The following is a 27020-nucleotide window of genomic DNA, read 5'->3' on the forward strand; positions in this document are numbered from 1 at the left end:
ATGGAGGAGGCTGATTTCAATAATTTGAAATCGCATAAAGGGAAGATTAAGAGCTATTCGGTAGGATTTAAGGGCTAAGCTATTGAGTACCGGTTTGCTAAAAAGAACAGTAATCAGCTATGTTTTATTAATATACCTGTGGAGCCGACAGTCCGACAGACAGGCAGGGCACGCTGGAGCCCGGCCCAAGATGGCGGCGAGGAGACGCCGAGCGAGCGGAGAGGAGGAGCGGGAGAGCGACCTGGACTGAGGCTTTATTGAAAAATAAACTAAGTCAAACTGCTCAAGCCATGTCCTTCCTTGGTGGTCCCGAGAACCCTGCAAGACGACGGCTTGAGACCGTCACAATACCGTAGCTGCGTGTGTCAAATATGAGTCACTAAATGACTCCCGCCTCCTGGTGGTAGAGGGCGCTAGTGATCCTTCTTGCGACTATTCGGCTGCAGAAGAAGTGAATTGAGTGATGTGAATTGTGCTGAGACGGATGTAACACCTATGCTGGCTATGTAAACAACCGGGCTGAAATAAAACATGTTCCAGTCCTAAATACCCAGTGTATTATTCATACAATAACACTTTATGGTGGCAGCGGTGGGATAAAGAGATCACCCACGGAGCAGAATGGGAGGGGGAGTTGTCCGAGGATTATTCTGTCATCGCCCGCACTCGAGGAGCCGAGCTAACTGATAGCAGCGGTCTGATAGCAGTTTTCTAAACTGGACTTTCAACGGAAGCAGTGTTAATTTTGTTGCCGAAAAATTTTGGTCATAGTTATAGTCAACGGCCTTTTTTTTTCCTGTCTAAAACGAGACAATAACTAAATAAAAAATTATTTAAGTGGACTAAGACGATGACGAGACATATTCCTCAACGAATAAAAACGAGTCGAAAATGTCTGCCGGAGACGAGATCCAATTGGAACTCATTTCGTTAGGAAGAGGCGGGAGGAGTTGGGAAGAGAACCAATCAGAGCGACGTGGTAAGGAAGTTACGTAAACGTAGTTTGCGTTTGAGACAGAAGACAACATGTCAACGCCGGGGAGGAAGAGGAGAGAGGACATATGGGGACATTTTATACTTGACGTCAAAGATAACAAGACGCAGTGTAAGAAATGCAGCGCGAGGATTACGGGGAAAAGCACAACAAACTTGAAGCGTCATTTACAGTCGAAATCACCCCGAAATCCACACACAGGTAAGCATTTTCCAGAACATACAACTCACTCGACGTTATCCCGTTGATTACACGGCTTACTCGTGAAATACTACATTTAAGACATGATTTTCATCAAAATACGACTTGTATCGGTGATTTTTCCACTGTTTTGCTTTGACTTTCAGAAATTGAAGGGAAAGTTTACATATTACCCTTTAGTCGACTAAATCTACTGTAGTTTTCGTCGGCTATAATCTTATGATATTTCGTCAACTAAAACTAGACTAAAACAATTTAAATTAAAGCTGCAAGCGGCGTTGGTCGGGTCCGCCTTGGGCCGCTGCAAAGCCCTGGTCTAAGTGAGACCTACATAGAGGTCTTTGTTTCATGTCTCTACGACATTCCTAACAGAAGATACAAGCAGTTTTGTCTGGGTTTTTTCCTAGGGGGCGCTGGAGCGCAATTTTGACTTTTGGGGTTTGGTTTTTTATTAGATGGCAATTTTCGCCAGTCCTGATGTGTGTGTAAAATTTGGTGAGTTTTGAAGCATGTTAAGGGGGTCAAATTACAGATCGTTTCTGGATGTTGTTGATAAATGGCTTTCGCTTTGCATAGTAGAGCTTTAACTTGCACTTTGAAGCATTTTAAGGGAGTCAAATTACAGCTCAAAGAGGCAAAAATGACATTTTTTAGGAAACTTTGCGCAGGGGTTCTTTGAAGGCGCGTAAAATCAAAACCGGAGCAGTAATCAAAACTTTGTTGGATAGTTTTAATCAAAAGGGTTCAATCTCTCTCCTGTGCGAGTTTGAAGCCGAAACGACAAACGCACTCGGAGGAGTTTACGTTTGAAAAAGGTGACGGGTTTTTACAAAACTTATTTTGAAGGGGTAATTTTTAACTTCCTGTTGATTTTTGCCGAAGGATGTCAATCATCTATATGTAGGTCTAAGTGAGACCTAAATAGAATTTTTTTTTTCATGTCTTTCCGGCATTCCTACTGGAAGTTACAAGCAATTTTGCTTGTGTTTTCTTCCTAGGAGCAGTTTTTACTGTGTTTTGTTCAAAAATTGCGCCGGAGCGCATTTTTTAATTTTCGGGTTTAGTTTTTTCATTGGATCGCAATTTCTGCCAGTACTGATGTGTGTGCTAAGTTTGGTGAGTTTTGAAGCATTTTAAGGGGGTCAAATTACAGTTCAAAGTGGCAAAAATAGCATTTTTTGCGAAAATTTTGTATTGAAGGGGTTTTTGCCAACTTTTTGCCCGAGAAAGTAAAATTATGAATTGTAGGTCTAAGTCAGTTCTACATAGAAGTTTTTGTTTCATGTCTCTACGACATTCCTAACGGAAGTTATGAGCAGTCTGTTGTTGTTTTTTTTCCTAGGGGGCGCTAGAGCGCAATTTTGATTTTTGGGGTTTGGTTGCTTAATAACTTGGGAAGGTTTGCTATACCGACGTGTGTGTCAAATTTGGTGAGTTTTGAAGCATGCTAAGGGGGTCAAATTAGGGTGCGAAGGTGCGGAATAATAATAAAACAGCAGTTTCAATAGGAAACTGCTGTTTTATTAAACTGCTGCGGACCCTAATAAGTAAATTATGACTAAAACTAAATTACATTTTAGTCAAAAGACTATGACTAAAACTAAATCAAATTTAGCTGTCAAAATTAACACTGAATGGAAGCAGGAGGTAATAAAGGAAGATCTCCATCGAGACAGAGACTTTTAAAACTGAAGAAAGATAAGGAAGACTTCTATAAACAAGTTATCAATGCTTTTGATCAGAAGGAGCTGCGCATGGACTTCATTTATAAGTAAAGGTAAGACCATAATAACGTTTTTTTTTATTCAATGTGCTTTTCATGGGAGTATCCTTACATCACACTCAAATTTTTACTGCATGCCTTTGGTAAATGCCGGAGTGAAAAGAGGTTTTAAAAATACTAGCGCATGCTTACTTTTACCGCATGCCTTGGGTAAGCACAGGAGTAAGAATGCTGCCGCTGGGTGACGTCATACGCAAATACGGTATTAGCTTTCACTGCTATGCTGATGACACCCAACGCTACATGCCCCTAAAGCTGACCAACACGCCGGATTGTAGTCAGCTGGAGGCGTGTCTTAATGAAATTAATCAATGGGTGTCCGCTAACTTTTTGCAACTCAACGCCAAAAAAACGGAAATGCTGATTATCGGTCCTGCTAGACACCGACCTCTATTTAATAATACAACTTTAACATTTGACAACCAAATAATTAAACAAGGTGACTCGGTAAAGAATCTGGGTATTATCTTCGACCCAACTCTCTCCTTTGAGTCACACATTAAAAGCGTTACTAAAACGGCCTTCTTTCATCTCCGTAATATCGCTAAAATTCGCTCCATTTTGTCCACTAAAGACGCCGAGATCATTATCCATGCGTTTGTTACGTCTCGCCTCGATTACTGTAACGTAAGTTTGATCACATTACGCCTATACTGTATATACCTTTATATACATATATACATACATACCTGTACTGTATATACCTTTATATACATACATATATACCTATACTGTATATACATTTATATACATATATACCTATACTGTATATACCTTTATATACATATATACATACATATATACCTATACTGGCTCACCTGCACTGGCTTCCTGTGCACTTAAGATGTGACTTTAAGGTTTTACTACTTCCGTATAAAATACTACACGGTCTAGCTCCATCCTATCTTGCCGATTGTATTGTACCATATGTCCCGGCAAGAAATTTGCGTTCAAAAGACTCCGGCTTATTAGTGATTCCTAAAGCCCAAAAAAAGTCTGCGGGTTATAGAGCGTTTTCCGTTCGGGCTCCAGTACTCTGGAATGCCCTCCCGGTAACAGTTGGAGATGCCACCTCAGTAGAAGCATTTAAGTCTCACCTTAAAACTCATCTGTATACTCTAGCCTTTAAATAGACCTTTTTAGACCAGTTGATCTGCCGCTTCTTTTCTTTTTTCTCCTATGTCCCCCCCTTCCTTGTGGAGGGGGTCCGGTCCATTGACCATGGATGAAGGAAGTACTGGCTGTCCAGAGTCAAGACCCAGGATGGACCGCTCGCCTGTGTATCGGTTGGGGACATCTCTACGCTGCTGATCCGCCTCCGCATGAAATGGTTTCCTGTGGACGGGACTCTCGCTGCTGTCTTGGATCCGCTTTGAACTGAACTCTCGCGGCTGCGTTGGACCCACTATGGATTGAACTTTCACAGTATCATGTTAGACCCGCTCGACATCCATTGCTTTCAGTCCCCTAGAGGGCGGGGGGTTGCCCACTTCTGAGGTCCTCTCCAAGGTTTTTCATAGTCAGCATTGTCACTGGCGTCCCACTGGATGTGAATTCTCCCTGCCCACTGGGTGTGAGTTTTCCTTGCCCTTTTGTGGGTTCTTCCGAGGATGTTGTAGTCGTAATGATTTGTGCAGTCCTTTGAGACATTTGTGATTTAGGGCTATGTAAATAAACATTGATTGATTGATTGATTGATTGATTGAAGCCGCTCTCTGACAGTCGGTTCTGGATGCGCCGTTTTGTGGGAGGTCTTATTTACATGGCTCACCTTCGGCAGAGTCTTCTCCCCGGCATCTTTGTTGTAGCGGTGTAGCGTGCAAGGACGGAAGTGAAAGAAGTGTCTAAAGATGGAGCTAACTGTTTTAATGTCTGTGGAACGGGGTATGCCAGGGCCGGCCTCGAAGACAGCGACAGGTGCGTAGATGGCCCAGGTGGGCCTTGTTATCTAATCACCTGTTGCCTTTGTGGGTTCTTCCGAGGATGTCGTAGTCGTAATGGTTTGTACAGTCCTTTGAGACATTTGTGATTTAGGGCTATATAAATAAACATTGATTGATTGATGAAGAAGAGGTTTTAAATTAATTACCCCCTGGCGGCAATTCAAGGAAACACGGTAACCCCAGCATTGCAAGAGGGAAGACTGAACATATCAACAAGGTCTTACCCCAATTGTCAAATGCTTGTTCTTTTCTTCTCTCCCACCGGGTCTTCAGCGCATACTTCAGCATTTTGTCGCTGGCATCCACACTCATCACGTTGAAGCCCTCCTCCACCAACATGATAGAGTCCACGCTGTGGAATAAACAAAACAAAAAACAAAAATAAACTGAGAAAAGTGGGTTTTTTGTGTGTTTGCCAACTCCGGACTACAAATGCAGGGATTTTTTTATTCGAGCAAAAACGCTAGTTTGGTCCTGCTTTGAATGTGTTGGCAGCTTTTACAGGTGCATACTTGTTTGGCCGTCTGTGTGCCGAGACACTGAGCCGCAACTTCATCTTGGCGGAGCCACAAAACTTGTTTATGGCGCCCAACTGGAAGCAATCTCAGATGACTCATTAACGAGAGAACTCACAACGCTGCAAAGAGTGCACCTTATCACCTTTGGTCTGTGAAACTCTTCCACACACCCCGGAAAAACGTTTGTGGGAATTAATGTCGGCCAAAAGATAAGTTACATTTTGAGTACAAACATTCTTGTTTGTGTTATTCGCGTGCACAAGTGGCAAAAAAGACTGAGAAAGTTGAGGAATGCTCATCAAACACTTATTTGGAACACCCCACAGGTGAACAGGCTAATTGAGAACAGGTGGGTGTTATGATTGGATATAAAAATGGGGCGGTATAGCTCGGTTGGTAGCGTGGCCGTTAGGGATGTCCCGATACGACTTTTTCACTTCCGATACGATACCGATATTGTAGCCTTGAGTATTTGCCGATACCGATATCAATACGATACAGGCACGAATCATATATATATTTATTCTTTATTTTGTTTTGTAGAATGTTAGAAAAGGCTTGATAAAGTGATGTTACTGTTACTGATGTTGTAGTGTTAAAACAGAAAACAATAGTCAGCAAGAGTAGGTATAGGAAAAACTGACCCATTTATTACTAACCAATTGGTTACATAAATTTTAACCTTCAACATAAGAGTATTACCTCAACAAATCCAATAAAAACAAAATGTTATATTTAAAGTGCAAAATAACCACTAATACCAACATAATTATACAATTGAATAGAATAAATTAAAAATGAATTAGAAGACCCTGAAAAATAACCTAAATAAATCCAATAAAAAAAACAAAAAACGTTTTAAAGTGCAAACAATTCAAGTTCACTTCAGTTATTTTTTTTACTGTCAGCATATGTTGGAAACAACTGTGGGCAGGGACAAAAACCACAAAAACAACGCAATATTGTCCACTGTCCAACTGCTCTAAATTAAGAGTTCACAGCTCCAGTTTCACTGACTGACTATGCCCAAAACAATGTAGTAATTACTCTTAGTCTTCACTGAAGAATAGTGTAAACACAATAAACATATCACTCTAATAACAAGAGCATAAAACAAATAATAATCAGTCAGTGCTGACTACCCTTACTACTCCTCCTCCTCCTCCTCCTTCTCCACTTTCTGCAGTCCGAGCATAATGTGGAGATTTTTTTTAAAGAAGATAAGCATTTCGGCATGCCGTGAGTTAAAATACTTCCACACAGCCGACATCACTACACTTTGCTGAGCACACGCGTTGTCGTTGTTGTGATCACGTGGGCTGTGCATGCTGGATCAGAGACGCTCTTCTTCCGCGGCCGCCACCAACGTTAATTAAGGGGCATTGTCGCCACCTACTGTGTTGGAGTGTGATCAAACCAGTCACCTATTATAGAAGTGCTGCAGCGGAAAACGGACAGCTTATATCGGAGCGCTTATATCGGAGTTTTTAGATTCAGTCCGATATTCACTTTTTTGGCTAATATCCGACCGATTTCCGATATCAATATTGGATCGGGACATCCCTAGTGGCCGTGCCGGCAACTTGAGGGTTCCAGGCTCGATCCCCGCTTCTGCCAACCTAGTCACTGCCGTTGTGTCCTTGAGCAAGACACTTTACCCACCTGCTCCCAGTGCCACCCACACTGCTTTAAATGTAACTTAGATATTGGGTTTAACTATGTAAAGCGCTTCGAGTCACTAGAGAAAAGCGCTATATAAATATAATTAACTTCACTAAAAGCAGCTTCCGTGCGGCGAGGCTGAAAACCTACATTGAACGCCCGTGAACTTGGATCCTTCAGGTGGATACAGCATCAAAAAGAGACATCGGTGTGTAAAGGATATCACCACGTGGGCTGGGGAACAGTTCAGAAAACCACTGTGAGTAACTACACCGCAAAAATTGAAATATTTGCTTATTTCCTGTCTAATACAATAATTCTTCTAACTGAGCAGATTTTATGTTAAGAGTTACCTGTTTTAAGGGTTTTGGTCCTAAATGATCTCAGAAAGATATTAAAGCTGGTTGCTGAGGTGTGATGACGACCTATGTTGAGTAAAACATGCTTGAAACTAGAATATCAAGTGTTGCAAAGCTGTGTCATCAACACTCAAGTTTAAAACTACTTTTTTAAAGTAATAATTTCTTTTTTCAAGCATAAAGAACAAAAATCACAACTTTGACACAATTGTGTCTCATAATAAAACAGATGACAGCCAAATAGACTCTGCTGTTTCTATTTTTAATAAAACAATAGAAAATAGGTATACACTTGTTATTAGTGAGAATATACTTATTTGAAGGTATTTTTGAGTTCATTGAGGTTAGTTAATTTTACTTGTTTTGGAAAGTCTTAATCCAAATAGTTTTATTCTATTGGCGGATAATTTTGCTTAGTTCAAATAAAACACCCCTCATTTTTGTATTTTTTCTTCTTCTTTTGAACATTGACTTTTTACAGTCACTTGGTCTCTAATATGCAAATCCATTTGTCAACAACACCCAGAAACGCTTCGCTGAGCCCGAGCTCATTTAAAATGGACTGATGCAAAATCTTAGGATCTTCAGCTCTCACTGGATCAGTTCGCAGCAGAGTGTGAAGCGACTGGGGTGAGAATCAGCACCTCCAATTTCGAGTCCATAGTTTTTGCCCTGGGAAAGGGTGGAGTGCCATCTCCAGGCTGTGGAGGAGATCTTGCCCCAAGTGGAGGAGTTCAAGTACCGCAGAGTCTTGTTCACGAGTGAGGGAAGAGTGGAGATCGGTGTGGCGTCTTCAGTAATACAGACGTTGTATGGGTCTGTTATGGTGAAGAAGGAGCTGAGCCGGAAGGCAAAGCTCTCAATTTACCGGTCCATCTACGTTTCCATCCTCACCTATGGTCATGAGTTTTGGGTTTTGACCGAAAGGACAAGATCACGGGTACAAGCGGCCCAAATGAGTTTCCTCCGCCGGGTGGCAGGTCTCTCCCTTAGAGATAGGGTGAGAAGCTCTGCCACCAGGGAGGAACTCAAAGTAAAGCCGCATAGAGGAGCCAGATGAGGTGCTTTGGGCATCTGGTCAGGATGCCACTCGAAAGCCTCCCTAGGGAGGTGTTTGGGGCACGTCTGACCGGCAGGAGGCCACGGGGAAGACCCAGGACACACTGGGAAGACTATGTCTCCCGGCTGGCCTGGGAACGCCTCGGGATCCCCCGGGAGGAGCTGGACCAAGTGGCTGGGGAGAGGAAAGTCTGGGCTTCCCTGCTTAGGCTGCTGCCCCCACATCGGATTAGCGGAACAAAATGGGTGGATGGATGAAGGACGAAAAATGGGAAAGTGTTCTGTGATCTGATGAGTCCACATTTCAAATTGTTTTGGAAACTGTGGACGGCGTTACCTCCGGACAAAAGAGGAAAAGAACCATCCGGACTGTTTTAGGTCAGAAGTTGAAAAGCCAGCATGTGTGATGGTATGGGGGTGCATTAGTGGCCAAGGCATGGGTAACTTACACATCTGTGAAGGCACCATTAATGCTGAAAGGTACATACAGCTTTTGGAACAACATATGTTGCTTCTTTCAGATGCATTATCTCTGTAATCATCTCAATAGCCCCGAGTTCCACAGAAGTACCTCCCACTAAAGTTCCATTCTGGAGCGAGGCGGTTGATTTTTGTTGGCACGCAGCTAACGACTCGCTGATGTTGACTCAGCATGAACGTGACCTCGCATGATCCCGTTGAGCTGCAAACTAGTCAAACTGGACAATGACCTGAAAAAGTTACTGCGCTGGAATGATTAACAGACGACTCGGTTACAAAAGGCAGGAGGGGCGGATGTGGACTGTGGAAAACACTCCAATGGGAAAACAATCTGATTTAGAGGAACATGAGTTCAAATCAGTTCTTGCACAAATTCCTATTACAAACCCTGTTTCCATACAAGTTGGGAAATTGTGTTAGATGTAAATATAAACAGAATACAATGTTTTGCAAATCCTTTTCAAGCCATATTCAGTTGAATATGCTACAAAGACAACATATTTGATGTTCAAACTCATAAACTTTATTTTTTTTTTGTAAATAATAATTTACTTGGAATTTCATGGCTGCAACAGGTGTCAAAGTAGTTGGGAAAGGGCATGTTCACCACTGTGTTACATCACCTTTTCTTTTAACAACACTCAATAAACGTTTGGGAACTGAGGAAACTAATTGTTGAAGCTTTGAAAGTGGAATTCTTTCCCATTCTTGTTTTATGTAGAGCTTCAGTCCTTCAACAGTCCGGGGTCTCCGCTGTCGTATTTTACACTTCATAATGCGCCACACATTTTCCATGGGAGACAGGTCTGGACTGCAGGCGGGCCAGGAAAGTACCCGCACTCTTTTTTGACGAAGCCACGCCGTTGTAACACGTGCTGAACGTGGCTTGGCATTGTCTTGCTGTGATAAGCAGGGGCGTCCATGAAAAAGATGGTAGCATATGTTGTTCCAAAAGCTGTATATACCTTTCAGCATTAATGGTGCCTTCACAGATGTGGAAGTTACCCATGCCTTGGGCACTAATGCACACCCATACCATCACAGATAATGGCTTTTGAACTTTGCGTCAATAACAGTCTGGATGGTTCACTTCTCCCTTTGGTTCGGATGAAACAATGTCGAATATTTCTAAAAACAATTTGAAGTTTGGACTCGTCATCAGTCCATCTTAGATGATCTTGGGCCCAGAGAAGCCGGCGGCGTTTCTGGATGTTGTTGATAAATGGCTTTCGCTTTCCATAGCAGAGCTTAAACTTGCACTTACAGATGTAGCGACCAACTGTATTTAGTGACAGTGGTTTTCTGAAGTGTTGCTGAGCCCATGTGGTGATATCCTTTAGAGATTGATGTCGGTTTTTGATACAGTGCCGTCTGAGGGATGAATGGTCACGGCCATGCCGCTTACGTGGAGTGATTTCTCCAGATTCTCTGAACCTTTTGATGATATTATGGAGCGTAGATGTTGAAATCCCTAAATTTCTTTCAATTGCACTTTGAGAAATGTTGTTCTTAAACTGTTTGACTATTTGCTCACGCAGTTGTGGACAAAGGGGTGTACCTCGCCCCATCCTTTCTTGTGAAAGACTGAGCATTTTTTTGGGAAGCTGTTTTTATAGCCAATCATGGCACCCACCTGTTCCCAATTAGCCTGCACACCTGTGGGATGTTCCAAATAAGTGTTTGATGAGCATTCCTCAACTTTATCAGTATTTATTGCCACCTTTCCCAACTTCTTTGTCATGTGTTGCTGGCGTCAAATTCTAAAGTTAATGATTATTTGCAAAAAAATAAATGTTTATGAGTTTGAACATCAAATATGTTGTCTTTGTAGCATATTCAGCTGAATATGGGTTGAAAAGGATTTGCAAATCATTGTATTCTGTTTATATTTACATCTAACACAATCTCCCAACTCATATGGAAACGGGGTTTGTAGATGGGACAGACAGCTTTACAGGCACTCTGAAAATAGCGAGGCCATTTTTGACCTCTCCCCACTCCTCTGATGGTGTTTACAAGGCCAGTCCTCTATGACAGCAGAATGGGCTCAAAAGTCAGAACACCAACTGCATCCAAACTACTGAGTCGTTAGACAGGAAGTTCAACATCACTCGGTTTTGGAAAATTGCAGAGTTGGTATTCCAGTGACGTAGGAAATCAAACATGAAGCGACTTATGACTCAACATACAAACTGTCAAATGTCGCTCAAGTCAAGTTAGCATTGTCCTGCACTTCGGGGGAGCGATGTTTCTATTAGGGTTTTATGCTGCCGATTCCCATCATCCGTGAGATCGAGATCGCCCGATACCAATGCAGGGTTTCTCCTTCATGTAACTGATCGCCATGGCAAAATCATAGCCGCCACACCTTAAATAGTTTTTGTTTTTTTTACATGGAAACAAAATAGAGGGGAACTGCTCTTTTTGCCTGTAATTCACAATCCTTATCCTTTTATGCATTCTAACTACCGTATTTTCCGCACCATAAGGCGCACCTTTTATGCCATGTCACGATACTCCATATATATCTGGATACTGTGCCTTAGCCTTGAATGAACACTTGATGCATATAATCACAGCAGTATGATGATTCTATGTGTCTACATTCAAACATTCTTCTTCATACTGCATTAATATATGCTACTTTTAAACTTTCATGCAGAGAGGGAGATCACAACTAAAAGTGTATTTATGAAACAGTTATTAAACATGTCATTTCCAAAACCAGAAAGTGCAAAATTGTCAGAGACATTTTGAAACAAGCTATTAGTGCACTTTTGTGCATGATGTCACTAAGATGACATATGAAAACAACACTAAATTAAAGTGCACTTTTTGAAAAAAAAAAACACCACTACAATAGTTTAAAACAAATAAAGTGCACTTTTGTGCATGATGTCACTAAGATGACATATTAAAACAACACTAAATTAAAGTGCACTTTTTGAAAAAAAACACCACTACAATAGTTTAAAACAAATAAAGTGCACTTTTGTGCATGATGTCACTAAGATGACATATGAAAACAACACTAAATTAAAGTGCACTTTTTGAAAAAAAAAAAACACCACTACAATAGTTTAAAACAAATAAAGTGCACTTTTGTGCATGATGTCACTAAGATGACATATGAAAACGACACTAAATTAAAGTGCACTTTTTGAAAAAAACACCACTACAATAGTTTAAAACAAATAAAGTGCACTTTTGTGCATAATGTCACTAAGATGACATATCAAAACGACACTAAATTAAAGTGCACTTTTTGAAAAAAAACACCACTACAATAGTTTAAAACAAATAAGTGCACTTTTGTGCATGATGTCACTAAGATGACATATGAAAACACTAAATTAAAGTGCACTTTTTGAAAAAAAAAAAACACCACTACAATAGTTTAAAACAAATAAAGTGCACTTTTGTGCATGATGTCACTAAGATGACATATTAAAACAACACTAAATTAAAGTGCACTTTTTGAAAAAAACACCACTACAATAGTTTAAAACAAATAAAGTGCACTTTTGTGCATGATGTCACTAAGATGACATATGAAAACAACACTAAATTAAAGTGCACTTTTTGAAAAAAAAAACAACACCACTACAATAGTTTAAAACAAATAAAGTGCACTTTTGTGCATGATGTCACTAAGATGACATATGAAAACGACACTAAATTAAAGTGCACTTTTTGAAAAAAACACCACTACAATAGTTTAAAACAAATAAAGTGCACTTTTGTGCATAATGTCACTAAGATGACATATCAAAACGACACTAAATTAAAGTGCACTTTTTGAAAAAAAACACCACTACAATAGTTTAAAACAAATAAGTGCACTTTTGTGCATGATGTCACTAAGATGACATATGAAAACACTAAATTAAAGTGCACTTTTTGAAAAAAAAAAACCACCACTACAATAGTTTAAAACAAATAAGTGCACTTTTGTGCATGATGTCACTAAGATGACATATGAAAACACTAAATTAAAGTGCACTTTTTGAAAAAAAAAAAACACCACTACAATAGTTTAAAACAAATAAAGTGCACTTTTGTGCATGATGTCACTAAGATGACATATTAAAACAACACTAAATTAAAGTGCACTTTTTGAAAAAAACACCACTACAATAGTTTAAAACAAATAAAGTGCACTTTTGTGCATGATGTCACTAAGATGACATATGAAAACAACACTAAATTAAAGTGCACTTTTTGAAAAAAAAAACAACACCACTACAATAGTTTAAAACAAATAAAGTGCACTTTTGTGCATGATGTCACTAAGATGACATATGAAAACGACACTAAATTAAAGTGCACTTTTTGAAAAAAAACACCACTACAATAGTTTAAAACAAATAAAGTGCACTTTTGTGCATAATGTCACTAAGATGACATATCAAAACGACACTAAATTAAAGTGCACTTTTTGAAAAAAAACACCACTACAATAGTTTAAAACAAATAAGTGCACTTTTGTGCATGATGTCACTAAGATGACATATCAAAACAACACTAAATTAAAGTGCACTTTTTGAAAAAAACACAACAAAAGTTTAAAACAAATAAAGTGCACTTTTGTGCATGATGTCACTAAGATGACATATCCAAACAACACTAAATTAAAGTGCAGTTTTTGAAAAAAAAATAAAAAACACCACTACAATAGTTTAAAACAAATAAAGTACACTTTTGAGCATGATGTGACAAAAGATATTTCAATATGTGTCAAATAAAAATGAGCTGCATAATAGGAAATCAAACAGTGTATGTCCTTCGCTATGTGGTAGGTTCCTGCGGACATTATCTCCTTCTGTTGTTGACTTTTTTTTTCATACGGTGTTGATGTGGAAATGGTTGCCTCTGCATTTTGTGGGTGTGGCACCGAACAGAGATGTTGACATGCGGAGTTTCAAGCACTCTTCCTTCTCTAGCGGGTGACTTTTCAAATGATGCTACATATTAGCAGTAATGCTACTTTTTGTAGCAACGCTTTTGCCCCACACTTGACAAATTACGGTTGTCCGTTCAACATCTTCCCGCTTGAAGCCAAACCACCGCCAGACGATGGACGCCATGCTATTTTTCTTGGGATTTAATTCTTCCTTCATTTGTTACCAGATTGGCACCTTCTTTCTCTCGTATTACCACTCGCACGACTCCGCTAGCACCACAGCTAATGTTACCGATGCTGCTACCTCTCTGCTCCGCGAGGGCGTATACGTATGTGACGTATGTAAGACAGTATGTGACGTATGTAAGACAGTATGTGACGTATGTAAGACAGTATGTGACGTATGTAAGACAGTATGTGACGTATGTAAGACAGTATGTGACGTATGTAAGACAGTATGTGACGTATGTAAGACAGTATGTGACGTATGTTAGACAGTATGTGACGTATGTTAGACAGTATGTGACGTATGTTAGACAGTATGTGACGTATGTTAGACAGTATGTGACGTATGTAAGACAGTATGTGACGTATGTTAGACAGTATGTGACGTATGTAAGACAGTATGTGACGTATGTAAGACAGTATGTGACGTATGTAAGACAGTATGTGACGTGTGTAAGACAGTATGTGACGTGTGTAAGACAGTATGTGACGTATGTAAGACAGTATGTGACGTATGTAAGACAGTATGTGATGTATGTAAGACAGTATGTGACGTATGTAAGACAGTATGTGACGAATGTTAGACAGTATGTGACGTATGTTAGACAGTATGTGACGTATGTTAGACAGTATGTGACGTATGTTAGACAGTATGTGACGTGTGTAAGACAGTATGTGACGTGTGTAAGACAGTATGTGACGTATGTAAGACAGTATGTGACGTATGTTAGACAGTATGTGACGTATGTTAGACAGTATGTGACGTATGTAAGACAGTATGTGACGTGTGTAAGACAGTATGTGACGTGTGTAAGACAGTATGTGACGTGTGTAAGACAGTATGTGACGTGTGTAAGACAGTATGTGACGTGTGTAAGACAGTATGTGACGTATGTAAGACAGTATGTGACGTATGTAAGACAGTATGTGACGTGTGTAAGACAGTATGTGACGTATGTAAGACAGGTGGCAGAGCTTCTCACCCTATCTCTAAGGGAGAGACCCACCACCCAGCAGAGGAAACTCATTTCGGCCGCTTGTACCCGTGATCTTGTCCTTTCGGTCAAAACCCAAAGCTCATGACCATAGGTGAGGATGGGAACGTAGATGGACCGGTAAATTGAGAGCTTTGCCTTCCGGCTCAGCTCCTTCTTCACCATAACGGATCCATACAGCGTCCGCATTACTGAAGACGCCACACCGATCTCCACTCTTCCCTCACTCGTGAACAAGACTCTGCGGTACTTGAACTCCTCCACTTGGGGCAGGGTCTCCTCCACAGCCTGGAGCCTGTAGTGTAATGCCAGCAGCTAAAAGCAACTGTGTGAGAACATATACTCCAATATCACCATGTAGTCATTTTCCGCGATGTATCGAGTATATCGATATATCGCCCAGCCCTAGATGTAAGTATGTATGTCCAGGGTTTACCGCAGCTCTTTGTTGTTAAGGCCGCCTCAATCAGACCTGGGCAAATGAAGGCCCGGGGGCCACATGTGGCCCGTCACACTTTTCAATCTGGCCCGCCGGACATTCCCAAATACTGTATTTTTGTAGATCTTCAAGATAGAAAGAGTAGCTGCCATTATGATCTGCACTCATGTTTTTGAATTACCAGAAGTCTTAAATCATACAACATATTTCAATGGTTGGAATCTGCGCTTTTGCATGATATTTAAGTGACGAGTTTTGTCCTGATACCAATATTATTTTGATACTTTGCGGTACTTTTTTAATTAAAGGGGAGCAGAAAAAATTGCATTATTGGCTTTATTTTAACTAAAAATCTTAGGGTTTGGCGGACCTGTACTTTTCAGAGGCGGTATGGTACCGAATACGATGAATTAGTTTTGCTTTCCTATACTAATACCCTGTATACCGTACAACCCTACTAGTTACACAGCAGGCCAGACGAGGCACCAAGCAGTGTGGGTGGGGAGCGTTTCCACAGAGTGTTTGTGGAGTGAAAAGTGGGTGTCAGGGACAGGCGTGGAAGGAGATTTTTACAAGAAAGTTCTAAAGCTTAGTGATATATCACACATGTCAGATTGTAGATGTTTTGTTTTTTTTACCCTTCATGTTCATATTTCGCTGTGTTTGTTGCATTTGGCTTGATTGTAAAATATATGGATTGAGAGGGGCTGTGACCTTCATATGTTGTCAATATTCAGGCTTTTATACTTCATAGAAATAATTATAAATTCCATTCTGTTTTTAAGGCGGTCTGTCATAACATTTTTACCATTCAATCAGACATCAGTGTGAAGTTTTGTATTAGTTTGTATTTGATATAGAGCAGGGGTCGGCAACCCAAAATGTTGAAAGAGCCATATTGGACCAAAAATACAAAAACAAATCTGTCTGGAGCCGCAAAAAATTAAAAGCCATATTACACACAGATAGTGTGTCATGAGATATAAATTGAATTAAGAGGACTTAAAGGAAACTAAATGAGCTCAAATATAGCTACAAATGAGGCATAATGATGCAATATGTACATACAGCTAGCCTAAATAGCATGTTAGCATCGATTAGTGATCAAATATGTCTGATTAGCACAAGTCAATAACATCAACAAAACTCACCTTTGTGCATTCACGCTCAACATTAAAAGTTTGGTGGACAAAATGAGACAGAAAAAGAAGTGGCCTAAAACACGTCTTAGAAAGTCGGAGAATGTTATGCATGTAAACGAACTAGGATGAGTTCAAGGACCGCCAAAATCAGTAGGACAAAACGTTGCTCGCCAAATACTGGAATCAGTGAAGCATGTTTAATACAAACAGAGTGCTTTGTAACAATTATGGAGGTTTGGGTCATGTTTGTCTTTCTACAGAAACTATATTAAAACAAAAAATATATTCCCCCCCCCCCCCTTATCATTTCCATTTTTCATATTCCGTATTTCCTGGAATTGCCGCCGGGGCGCAAATTAATTTAAAACCTCTTCTCACTCCTGTGCTTACCAAAGACATGCGGTAAAAGTAAGCATGCGCTAATTATTTTAAAACCTCGTCTCACTTCGGCACTTACCAAAGATATGCAGTAAAAATTTGAGTGTGATGTAAGCTTGGACCTTAAATCCTACTGAATAGCTCTTAATCTTCTTCCCTTTATGCGATTTCAAATTATTGGTATTGAAATCAGCCTCCTCCATTTTGAAAATGATGACAGGGGAAGTGTCACTCGTGACGTCGCGAGTTTGACCAGGCGGTAATTCAAGGCAGGCGCATACTATATACCATGGGTGTCAAACTCTGGCCTCCGGGCCTAATCTGGCCCGCCGTGTAATTTCATTTGGCCCTAGAGGCAATAATAAATTAACATAAGAGCTGGCCCGCCCGTATTATACAGTGGCGGTGCCGCTGTATCACCGTATTCAACGCTAATTTTCATACTTGCCAACTCTCCCGATTTTTCCAGGAGAATCCCGAATTTCAGTGCCCCCCCCCCCCCGAAAATCTCCCGGGGCAACCATTCTCCCGAATTTTCACCCGGACAACAATATTGGGGGCGTGCCTTAAAAGGTACTGCTTTTAGCATCCTCTACAACCTGTTGTCACGTCTGCTTTTCCTCCATACAAACAGCGTGCCGGCCCAGTCACGTACTACATGCGGCTTCTACACACACACAAGTGAATGCAAGGCATACTTGGTCAACAGCCATACAGGTCACACTGAGGGTGGCCGTACAAACAACTTTAACACTGTTACACCACACTGTGAACCCACACCAAACAAGAATGACAAACACATTTCGGGAGAACATCCGCACCGCAACACAACATAAACACAACAGAACAAATACCCAGAAACCCTTGCAGCACTAACTCTTCCGGGACGCTACAATATACACCCCCGCTACCAACAAAACAGGAGTTGAGATTGACAGCCTGCTCACAGACAAAAGATATGACCAATGATGTACAAGAGCAGCAAGATTCCAATGGGAGCCATCCACAATCTTCTGTGGTGAAAGAGAGAAGAGCTCTACTTCAGGTATGTGGGCGCTAACTTCATTGCTAGGAAGTAATGTTGTTAAAAGGCAGATGGATGGGGCATCAAAACATTCTTATATGAACTGCACTGCCATTACAAATGCTCTCAGATGATCACTTTCAACGATGTGGAATCATATTTTGCCCATTTGTTTGAATAATGTAATTACATATTTTGTTCACATCCACAGGAACCACATGGGTTAGCCTACTCTAAACAGTATTTACAACCTTACTAGTGTTCACTTCACAGCCACATATGGTTCATGTACTTATTGACATTATTAACACATTAATTTTTCTGTTTCAGTCACTATGTTGTTTAGTCAATACACTAATTATGTTCACATCCACAGGAACTACATGGGCTAGCCTACTCTATACAGTATTCACAACCTTACGAGTGTTCACTTCACAACCAGAGATGGTTCATCTACGTATTGACATTATTTACACATTACTATGTCTGTTTCAGTCACTATATTATTTAGTCACTACAGCAATTATGTTCACATCCACAGGAACCACATGGGCTAGCCTACTCTATACAGTATTCACAACCCTGCGAGTGTTCACTTCACAACCAGAGATGGTTTATCTACGTATTGACATTATTTACACATTACTATGTCTGTTTCAGTCACTATATTATTTAGTCACTACAGCAATTATGTTGACATCCACAGGAACCACATGGGCTAGCCTACTCTATATAGTATTTACAACCTTACGAGTGTTCACTTCACAGCCAGAGATGGTTCATCTAGGTCAGGGGTAGGGAACCTATGGCTCTAGAGCCAGATGTGGCTCTTCTGATGATTGCACCAGGCTCTCAGATAAATCTTGGCTGACATTGTGTAACACGGTAAGTAATGAATGATTCCGCTGGTAATCACAGTGTCAAAAATAACGTTCAAAATATAAAACATTCTCATGCATTTTAATCCATCCATCCAGTTTCTACCGTACCTGTTCAAGAAGTCGCAATAATGCTAAGAAGTATTTTATTTGTTGTTGGTTAGCTTCAAAATAATATTATTCAAAACAATTAGAGACTTATTTTACTCTAAAAATGTTGGTCTTGCTTAAAAATGCACGCATTTAGTTGTTTTCAGTCTTGGAAAAATGTTATATGGCTCTCACGGAAATACTTTTTAAAATATTTGGCTTGAATGGCTCTCTCAGCCAAAAAGGTTCCCGACCCCTGATCTACGTATTGACATTGTTTACCCATTACTTTGTCTGTTTCAGCCGCTACGTTATATAGTCACTACAGTATGTTCACATTCACAGGAACCACATGGGTTAGTCTACTCTATACAGTATTTACAAGCTTACTAGTGTTCACTTCACAGCCACAGATGGTCCATTCAGTTACTGACATTATCTACACATTACTTTGTCTGTTTCAGTCACTAAGTTATTTAGTCACTACAGTAATTACAACTTGTGTTTACATCCACAGGAACCACATGGGTTAGCCTACTCTATACAGTATTTACAACCTTACTAGTGTTCACTTCACAGCCCCAGATGGTTCATTTACTTATTGACATTATTTACATATAACCAGGTATGTTTAAGTAACTAGGTTAATTTATTCAATACAGTAATTAAGTTCACATCCACAGGAACCACAAGGGTTAGCCTACTCCATTCAGTATTTACAACCTTACTAGTGTTCAAGTAATGGCCACAGTTGGTTCATCTACTTATTGACATTATTTACCCATTACTTTGTCTGTTTCAACCACTATGTTATTTAGCCACTACAGTATGTTCACATTCACAGGAACCACAGGGGTTAGCCTACTCTATACAGTATTTACACCCTTAGTGTTCACTTCACAGTCACAGATGGTCCATTCAGTTACTGACATTATTTAAACATTACTATGTCTGTTTCAGTCACTAAGTTATTTAGTCACTACAGTAATTACAACTTGTGTTCACATCCACAGGAACCACATGGGTTAGTCTACTCTATACAGTATTTACAAGCTTACTATTGTTCACGTCACAGCCCGAGATGGTTCATTTACTTATTGACATTATTTACATATAACTATGTATGTTTAAGTAACTAGGTTAATTTATTCAATACAGTAATTATGTTCACATCCACAGGAACCACATGGGTTAGCCTACTCTATTCAGTATTTACAACCTTACTAGTGTTCAAGTAATGGCCACAGTTGGTTCATCTACTTATTGACATTATTTACCCATTACTTTGTCTGTTTCAACCACTATGTTATTTAGTCACTACAGTATGTTCACATTCACAGGAACCACATGGGTTAGCCTACTCTATACAGTATTTACAAGCTTACTAGTGTTCACTTCACAGCCACAGATGGTCCATTCAGTTATTGACATTATTTACACATTACTTTGTCTGTTTCAACCACTATGTTATTTAGTCACTACAGTATGTTCACATTCACAGGAACCACATGGGTTAGCCTACTCTATACAGTATTTACACCCTTAGTGTTCACTTCACAGCCACAGATGGTCCATTCAGTTATGGACATTATTTACAAATTACAATGTCTGTTTCAGTCACTGTTATTTAATCACTGCGGTAATTACAAATTGTTTTCACATCCACAGGAACCACATGGGTTAGCCTACTTTATACAGTATTTACAAGCTTACTAGTGTTCACTTCACAGCCACAGATGGTCCATTCAGTTATTGACATTATTTACACATTTATTTGTCTGTTTCAGCCACTATGTTATTTAGTCACCACAGTATGTTCACATTCACAGGAACCACATGGGTTAGTCTACACTATACAGTATTTACAAGCTTACTAGTGTTCACTTCACAGCCACAGATGGTCCATTCAGTTATTGACATTATTTACAGATTTATTTGTCTGTTTCAGCCACTATGTTATTTAGTCACTACAGTATGTTCACATCCACAGGAACCACATGGGTTAGTCTACTCTATACTGTATTTACAAGCTTACTAGTGTTCACTTCACAGCCACAGATGGTCCATTCAGTTATTGACATTATTTACACATTTATTTGTCTGTTTCAGCCACTATGTTATTTAGTCACTACAGTATGTTCACATTCACAGGAACCACATGGGTTAGTCTACACTATACAGTATTTACAAGCTTACTAGTGTTCACTTCACAGCCACAGATGGTCCATTCAGTTATTGACATTATTTACACATTTATTTGTCTGTTTCAGCCACTATGTTATTTAGTCACTACAGTATGTTCACATTCACAGGAACCACATGGGTTAGTCTACACTATACAGTATTTACAACCTTACTAGTGTTCACTTCACAGCCACAGATGGTCAATTCAGTTATTGACATTATTTACACATGTATTTGTCTGTTTCAGTCACTATGTTATTTAATCACTACAGTAATTACAACTTGTGTTCACATCCACAGGAACCACATGGGTTAGCCTACTCTATACAGTATTTACAAGCTTACTAGTGTTCACTTCACAGCCACAGATGGTCCATTCAGTTGACATTATTTACACATTACTTTGTCTGTTTCAGTCACTATGTTATTTAATCACTACAGTAATTACAACTTGTGTTCCCATCCACAGGAACCACATGGGTTAGCTGACTCTATACAGCAATTACAACCAGTTCTGGGTTAATAAACATTAGCATAGAGAGAGCCCGGCTAACTTTAGCCAGTTTTAGGCTAATTAACATTAGCATAGAGAGAGTCTGGCTAACTTTAGCCAGTTTTAGGCTACTAAACATTAGCCTAGAGAGCCCGGCTTTCCTCACCCAGTTCCGCAGGCGACGTCCAGCACGGTGCGGGCGCCCCGCTCCCTCAACAGGGCCACCAACCAGCTCTTGTACTCGGCGGTGCGGCTCTGTGTGTTGCCGATGTACAACTGCCAGACTTTGGCCGCCTTGCCGTCGGCGTACTGGTCCGGCAGCCCCTCGGCGGCCACACCGAGCGAGCGGGTCCTGAACACGCTGTCCACCGACATACTGCTGCTGGGGTTACTTTGTTTTGCTCACCTGGGACTCGCCGCACATGCTGGAGCCACAACACCCTGCTTGTTTTTTATACGCGGCGAGGAAACTTTTCAAACCAATGACGCGCTCCTTCGAGGGGACGCCTACTTTGTGATTGGCTGAAGTTTAACAATGCGTCATTTCCTGTTTCCTTTCCTTATATGGGAGGGCCGGGCTGGAAATGTTCCTCTTTTTTTTTAGCACACCACCAGCAGGAATCATTAACAAAAACGAAACTCAGCAGCCGATATTGACAATAAAAAGTCGTCGTCGCAATTGTTGGATATGACTTTAAAGCATGAGCAAGCATGCACCAATATAGCTCTTGTCTCAAAGAAGGTGTACTGTCACCCGTAGACATGTTATAAGGGGACGCAGCATGCGAGCGCTGCTGACGAGACGCGGGGCCGCCATCTTGGAGTGGTGATCCGCTCCACTCAGTGCAATTCATTAGTCAGGAGCAATGAACTGTCATTCATCTTACCTCACTGAATACCTCTCATTTTCACGCACTTTTTTGTCATACGTTGAGCTTTAATAAATGACGCATGTTTTTATTATTCATAGTTATTTTAACAGTAATAGAATATTCTTATATGCTATAAATTACCATGAATTGATTAACGTGGACCCCGACTTAAACGAGTTGAAAAACTTATTGGGGTGTTAGCATTTAGTGCTCAATTGTACGGAATATGTACTGTACTGTGCAATCTACTAATAAAAGTTTCAATCAATCAATAATGATAATAAAAAAACAGACGTCCCAGATTAAAACTGGGAATATAATCCCAGATAATGGGGACAAAAAAAGGTCAGCTATTTTTAAATTTAACAAACAATATGATTAGGTTATTTTTACATGTGCATATCCAACATAAACAATGTATGAATATATTAAACTTTCACTCTATTATGTTAGATCCACTATGGACTGGACTCTCACTATTATGTTAGATCCACTATGGACTGGACTCTCACTGTTATGTTAGATCCACTATGGACTGGACTCTCACTATTATGTTAGATCCACTATGGACTGGACTCTCACTCTATTATGTTAGATCCACTATGGACTTGACTCTCACTATTATGTTGGATCCACTATGGACTGGACTCTCACACTATTATGTTAGATCCACTATGGACTGGACTCTCACTGTTATGTTAGATCCACTATGGACTGGACTCTCACACTATTATGTTAGATCCACTATGGACTGGACTCTCACTATTATGTTAGATCCACTATGGACTGGACTCTCACTATTATGTTAGATCCACTATGGACTGGACTCTCACACTATTATGTTAGATCCACTATGGACTGGACTTTCACTATTATGTTAGAACCACTATGGACTGGACTCTCAGTATTATGTTAGATTCATTATGGACTGGATTCTCACTATTATGTTAGATCCACTATGGACTGGACTCTCACTATTATGTTAGATCCACTATGGACTGGACTCTCACTATTATGTTAGATCCACTATGGACTGGACTCTCACTATTATGTTAGATCCACTATGGACTGGACTCTCACACTATTATGTTAGATCCACTATGGACTTGACTTTCACTATTATGTTAGATCCACTATGGACTGGACTCTCAGTATTATGTTAGATTCATTATGGACTAGATTCTCACTATTATGTTAGATCCACTATGGACTGGACTCTCACTATTATGTTAGAACCACTATGGACTGGACTCTCACTATTATGTTAGATTCATTATGGACTGGATTCTCACTATTATGCTAGATCCACTATGGACTGAACTCTCACACTATTATGTTTGATCCACTATGGACTGGACTCTCACTATTATGTTAGATTCATTATGGACTGGATTCTCACTATTATGCTAGATCCACTATGGACTGAACTCTCACACTATTATGTTTGATCCACTATGGACTGGACTCTCACTATTATGTTAGATCCACTATGGACTGGACTCTCACTATTATGTTAGATCCACTATGGACTGGACTCTCACTATTATGTTAGATCCACTATGGACTGGACTCTCACACTATTATGTTAGATCCACTATGGACTGGACTTTCACAATTATGTTAGATCCACTATGGACTGGACTCTCACTATTATGTTAGATCCACTATGGACTGGACTCTCAGTATTATGTTAGATTCATTATGGACTAGATTCTCACTATTATGTTAGATCCACTATGGACTGGACTCTCACTATTATGTTAGAACCACTATGGACTGGACTCTCACTATTATGTTAGATTCATTATGGACTGGATTCTCACTATTATGCTAGATCCACTATGGACTGAACTCTCACACTATTATGTTTGATCCACTATGGACTGGACTCTCACTATTATGTTAGATTCATTATGGACTGGATTCTCACTATTATGCTAGATCCACTATGGACTGAACTCTCACACTATTATGTTTGATCCACTATGGACTGGACTCTCACTATTATGTTAGATCCACTATGGACTGGACTCTCACTATTATGTTAGATCCACTATGGACTGGACTCTCACTATTATGTTAGATCCACTATGGACTGGACTCTCACACTATTATGTTAGATCCACTATGGACTGGACTTTCACAATTATGTTAGATCCACTATGGACTGGACTCTCACTATTATGTTAGATCCACTATGGACTGGACTTTCACTATTATGTTAGATCCACTATGGACTGGACTCTCACTCTATTATGTTAGATCCACTATGGACTTGACTCTCACTATTATGTTAGATCCACTATGGACTGGACTCTCACACTATTATGTTAGATCCACTATGGACTGGACTCTCACTGTTATGTTAGATCCACTATGGACTGGACTCTCACACTATTATGTTAGATCCACTATGGACTGGACTCTCACTATTATGTTAGATCCACTATGGACTGGACTCTCACTATTATGTTAGATGCACTATGGACTGGACTCTCACACTATTATGTTAGATCCACTATGGACTGGACTTTCACTATTATGTTAGATCCACTATGGACTGGACTCTCAGTATTATGTTAGATTCATTATGGACTGGATTCTCACTATTATGTTAGATCCACTATGGACTGGACTCTCACACTATTATGTTAGATCCACTATGGACTGGACTCTCACACTATTATGTTAGATCCACTATGGACTGGACTCTTACTATTATGTTAGATCCACTATGGACTGGACTCTCACTATTATGTTAGATCCACTATGGACTGGACTCTCACTATTATGTTAGATCCACTATGGACTGGACTCTCACACTATTATGTTAGATCCACTATGGACTGGACTCTTACTATTATGTTAGATCCACTATGGACTGGACTCTCACTTTTATGTTAGATGCACTATGGACTGGACTCTCACACTATTATGTTAGATCCACTATGGACTGGACTTTCACTATTATGTTAGATCCACTATGGACTGGACTCTCAGTATTATGTTAGATTCATTATGGACTGGATTCTCACTATTATGTTAGATCCACTATGGACTGGACTCTCACACTATTATGTTAGATCCACTATGGACTGGACTCTCACACTATTATGTTAGATCCACTATGGACTGGACTCTTACTATTATGTTAGATCCACTATGGACTGGACTCTCACTATTATGTTAGATCCACTATGGACTGGACTCTCACTATTATGTTAGATCCACTATGGACTGGACTCTCACTATTATGTTAGATCCACTATGGACTGGACTCTCACACTATTATGTTAGATCCACTATGGACTGGACTCTCACTATTATGTTAGATCCACTATGGACTGACTCTCACTATTATGTTAGATCCACTATGGACTGGACTCTCACACTATTATGTTAGATCCACTATGGACTGGACTCTCACTATTATGTTAGATCCACTATGGACTGGACTCTCACTATTATGTTAGATCCACTATGGACTGGACTGGACTATCTTCAGTTGCATGTGATGTCATATTTGAGTGTCACTAGTAAGTCTTCATGATTGACTAAACAAACATTTGCACCTTTTTTGTGTTGTTAATAAACAAGCAATTCCATTTCTGCTGACTACTCATAAAGTTTGTGTTTATTAACTGTGTAATGAAAGTAAAATATGTGCTGTTTATTGAGTGCCAATCATGTACAGTACATAGAGTATGTGTGCATCTCCAGACAGAAAACATGTGTTCCAGTTCCCCGGGGACATGATGGCTGTAATGGTGACCTTGGCTTTCCTCTTCTGTTTCGCTCTCTTACGTCAGTGCAGTTTTTTTTACTTGTTTTTACTGATTACAGCTGAAGTTGGAGTTTGTGTCTAAATATATTCTTATCTGCCGTGATAACCGGACGGAGGCAGTCGTGGGCTCAGTTCAAAGTTTCCTCCACTTTTTATTACGGCGAGCACAAAGTGGTGTATGTGGGTCATGTGTGTGAGAACACACTGCAGCACACATCTTCTCACATGTCTGACAGGAACCTAAAGCAGGGGGTGTCCTAACTTTTGCACAGCTGGCCCACATTAAAGATGCTAAAACAAATCCAATGTATATATTGGATTTGTTTTGACATACATTATATATATATATATATATATATATATATATATATATATATATATATATATATATATATATATATATACACATATATGTATATATATATATATATATATATATATATATATATATCAATCAATCAATCAATGTTTATTTATATAGCCCCAAATCACAAATGTCTCAAAGGACTGCACAAATCATTACGACTACAACATCCTCGGAAGAACCCACAAAAGGGCAAGGAAAACTCACACCCAGTGGGCAGGGAGAATTCACATCCAGTGGGACGCCAGTG

At 39.9% G+C, this 27020-nt stretch overlaps 1 protein-coding gene across 1 annotated transcript in view; it reads right to left on the minus strand.

Moving 5' to 3' along the window:
- Window positions 1-22206, minus strand: part of gnmt (glycine N-methyltransferase) — a 36223-nt gene extending 14017 nt beyond the window's left edge. The window contains exons 1-2 of the mRNA XM_061886895.1: window positions 21917-22206; window positions 5146-5273 (exon numbers count right to left, since the gene is read on the minus strand). Coding sequence (XP_061742879.1) covers window positions 5146-5273; window positions 21917-22125 — 337 coding nt within the window. The 5' untranslated portion in view covers window positions 22126-22206. The remainder of the gene's footprint in view (window positions 1-5145; window positions 5274-21916) is intronic.
- Between the last annotated feature and the right edge of the window lie 4814 nt (window positions 22207-27020).

The sequence above is a fragment of the Nerophis ophidion genome, linkage group LG24 (assembly GCF_033978795.1).
Source record: "Nerophis ophidion isolate RoL-2023_Sa linkage group LG24, RoL_Noph_v1.0, whole genome shotgun sequence".
Classification (NCBI taxonomy): domain Eukaryota; kingdom Metazoa; phylum Chordata; class Actinopteri; order Syngnathiformes; family Syngnathidae; genus Nerophis; species Nerophis ophidion.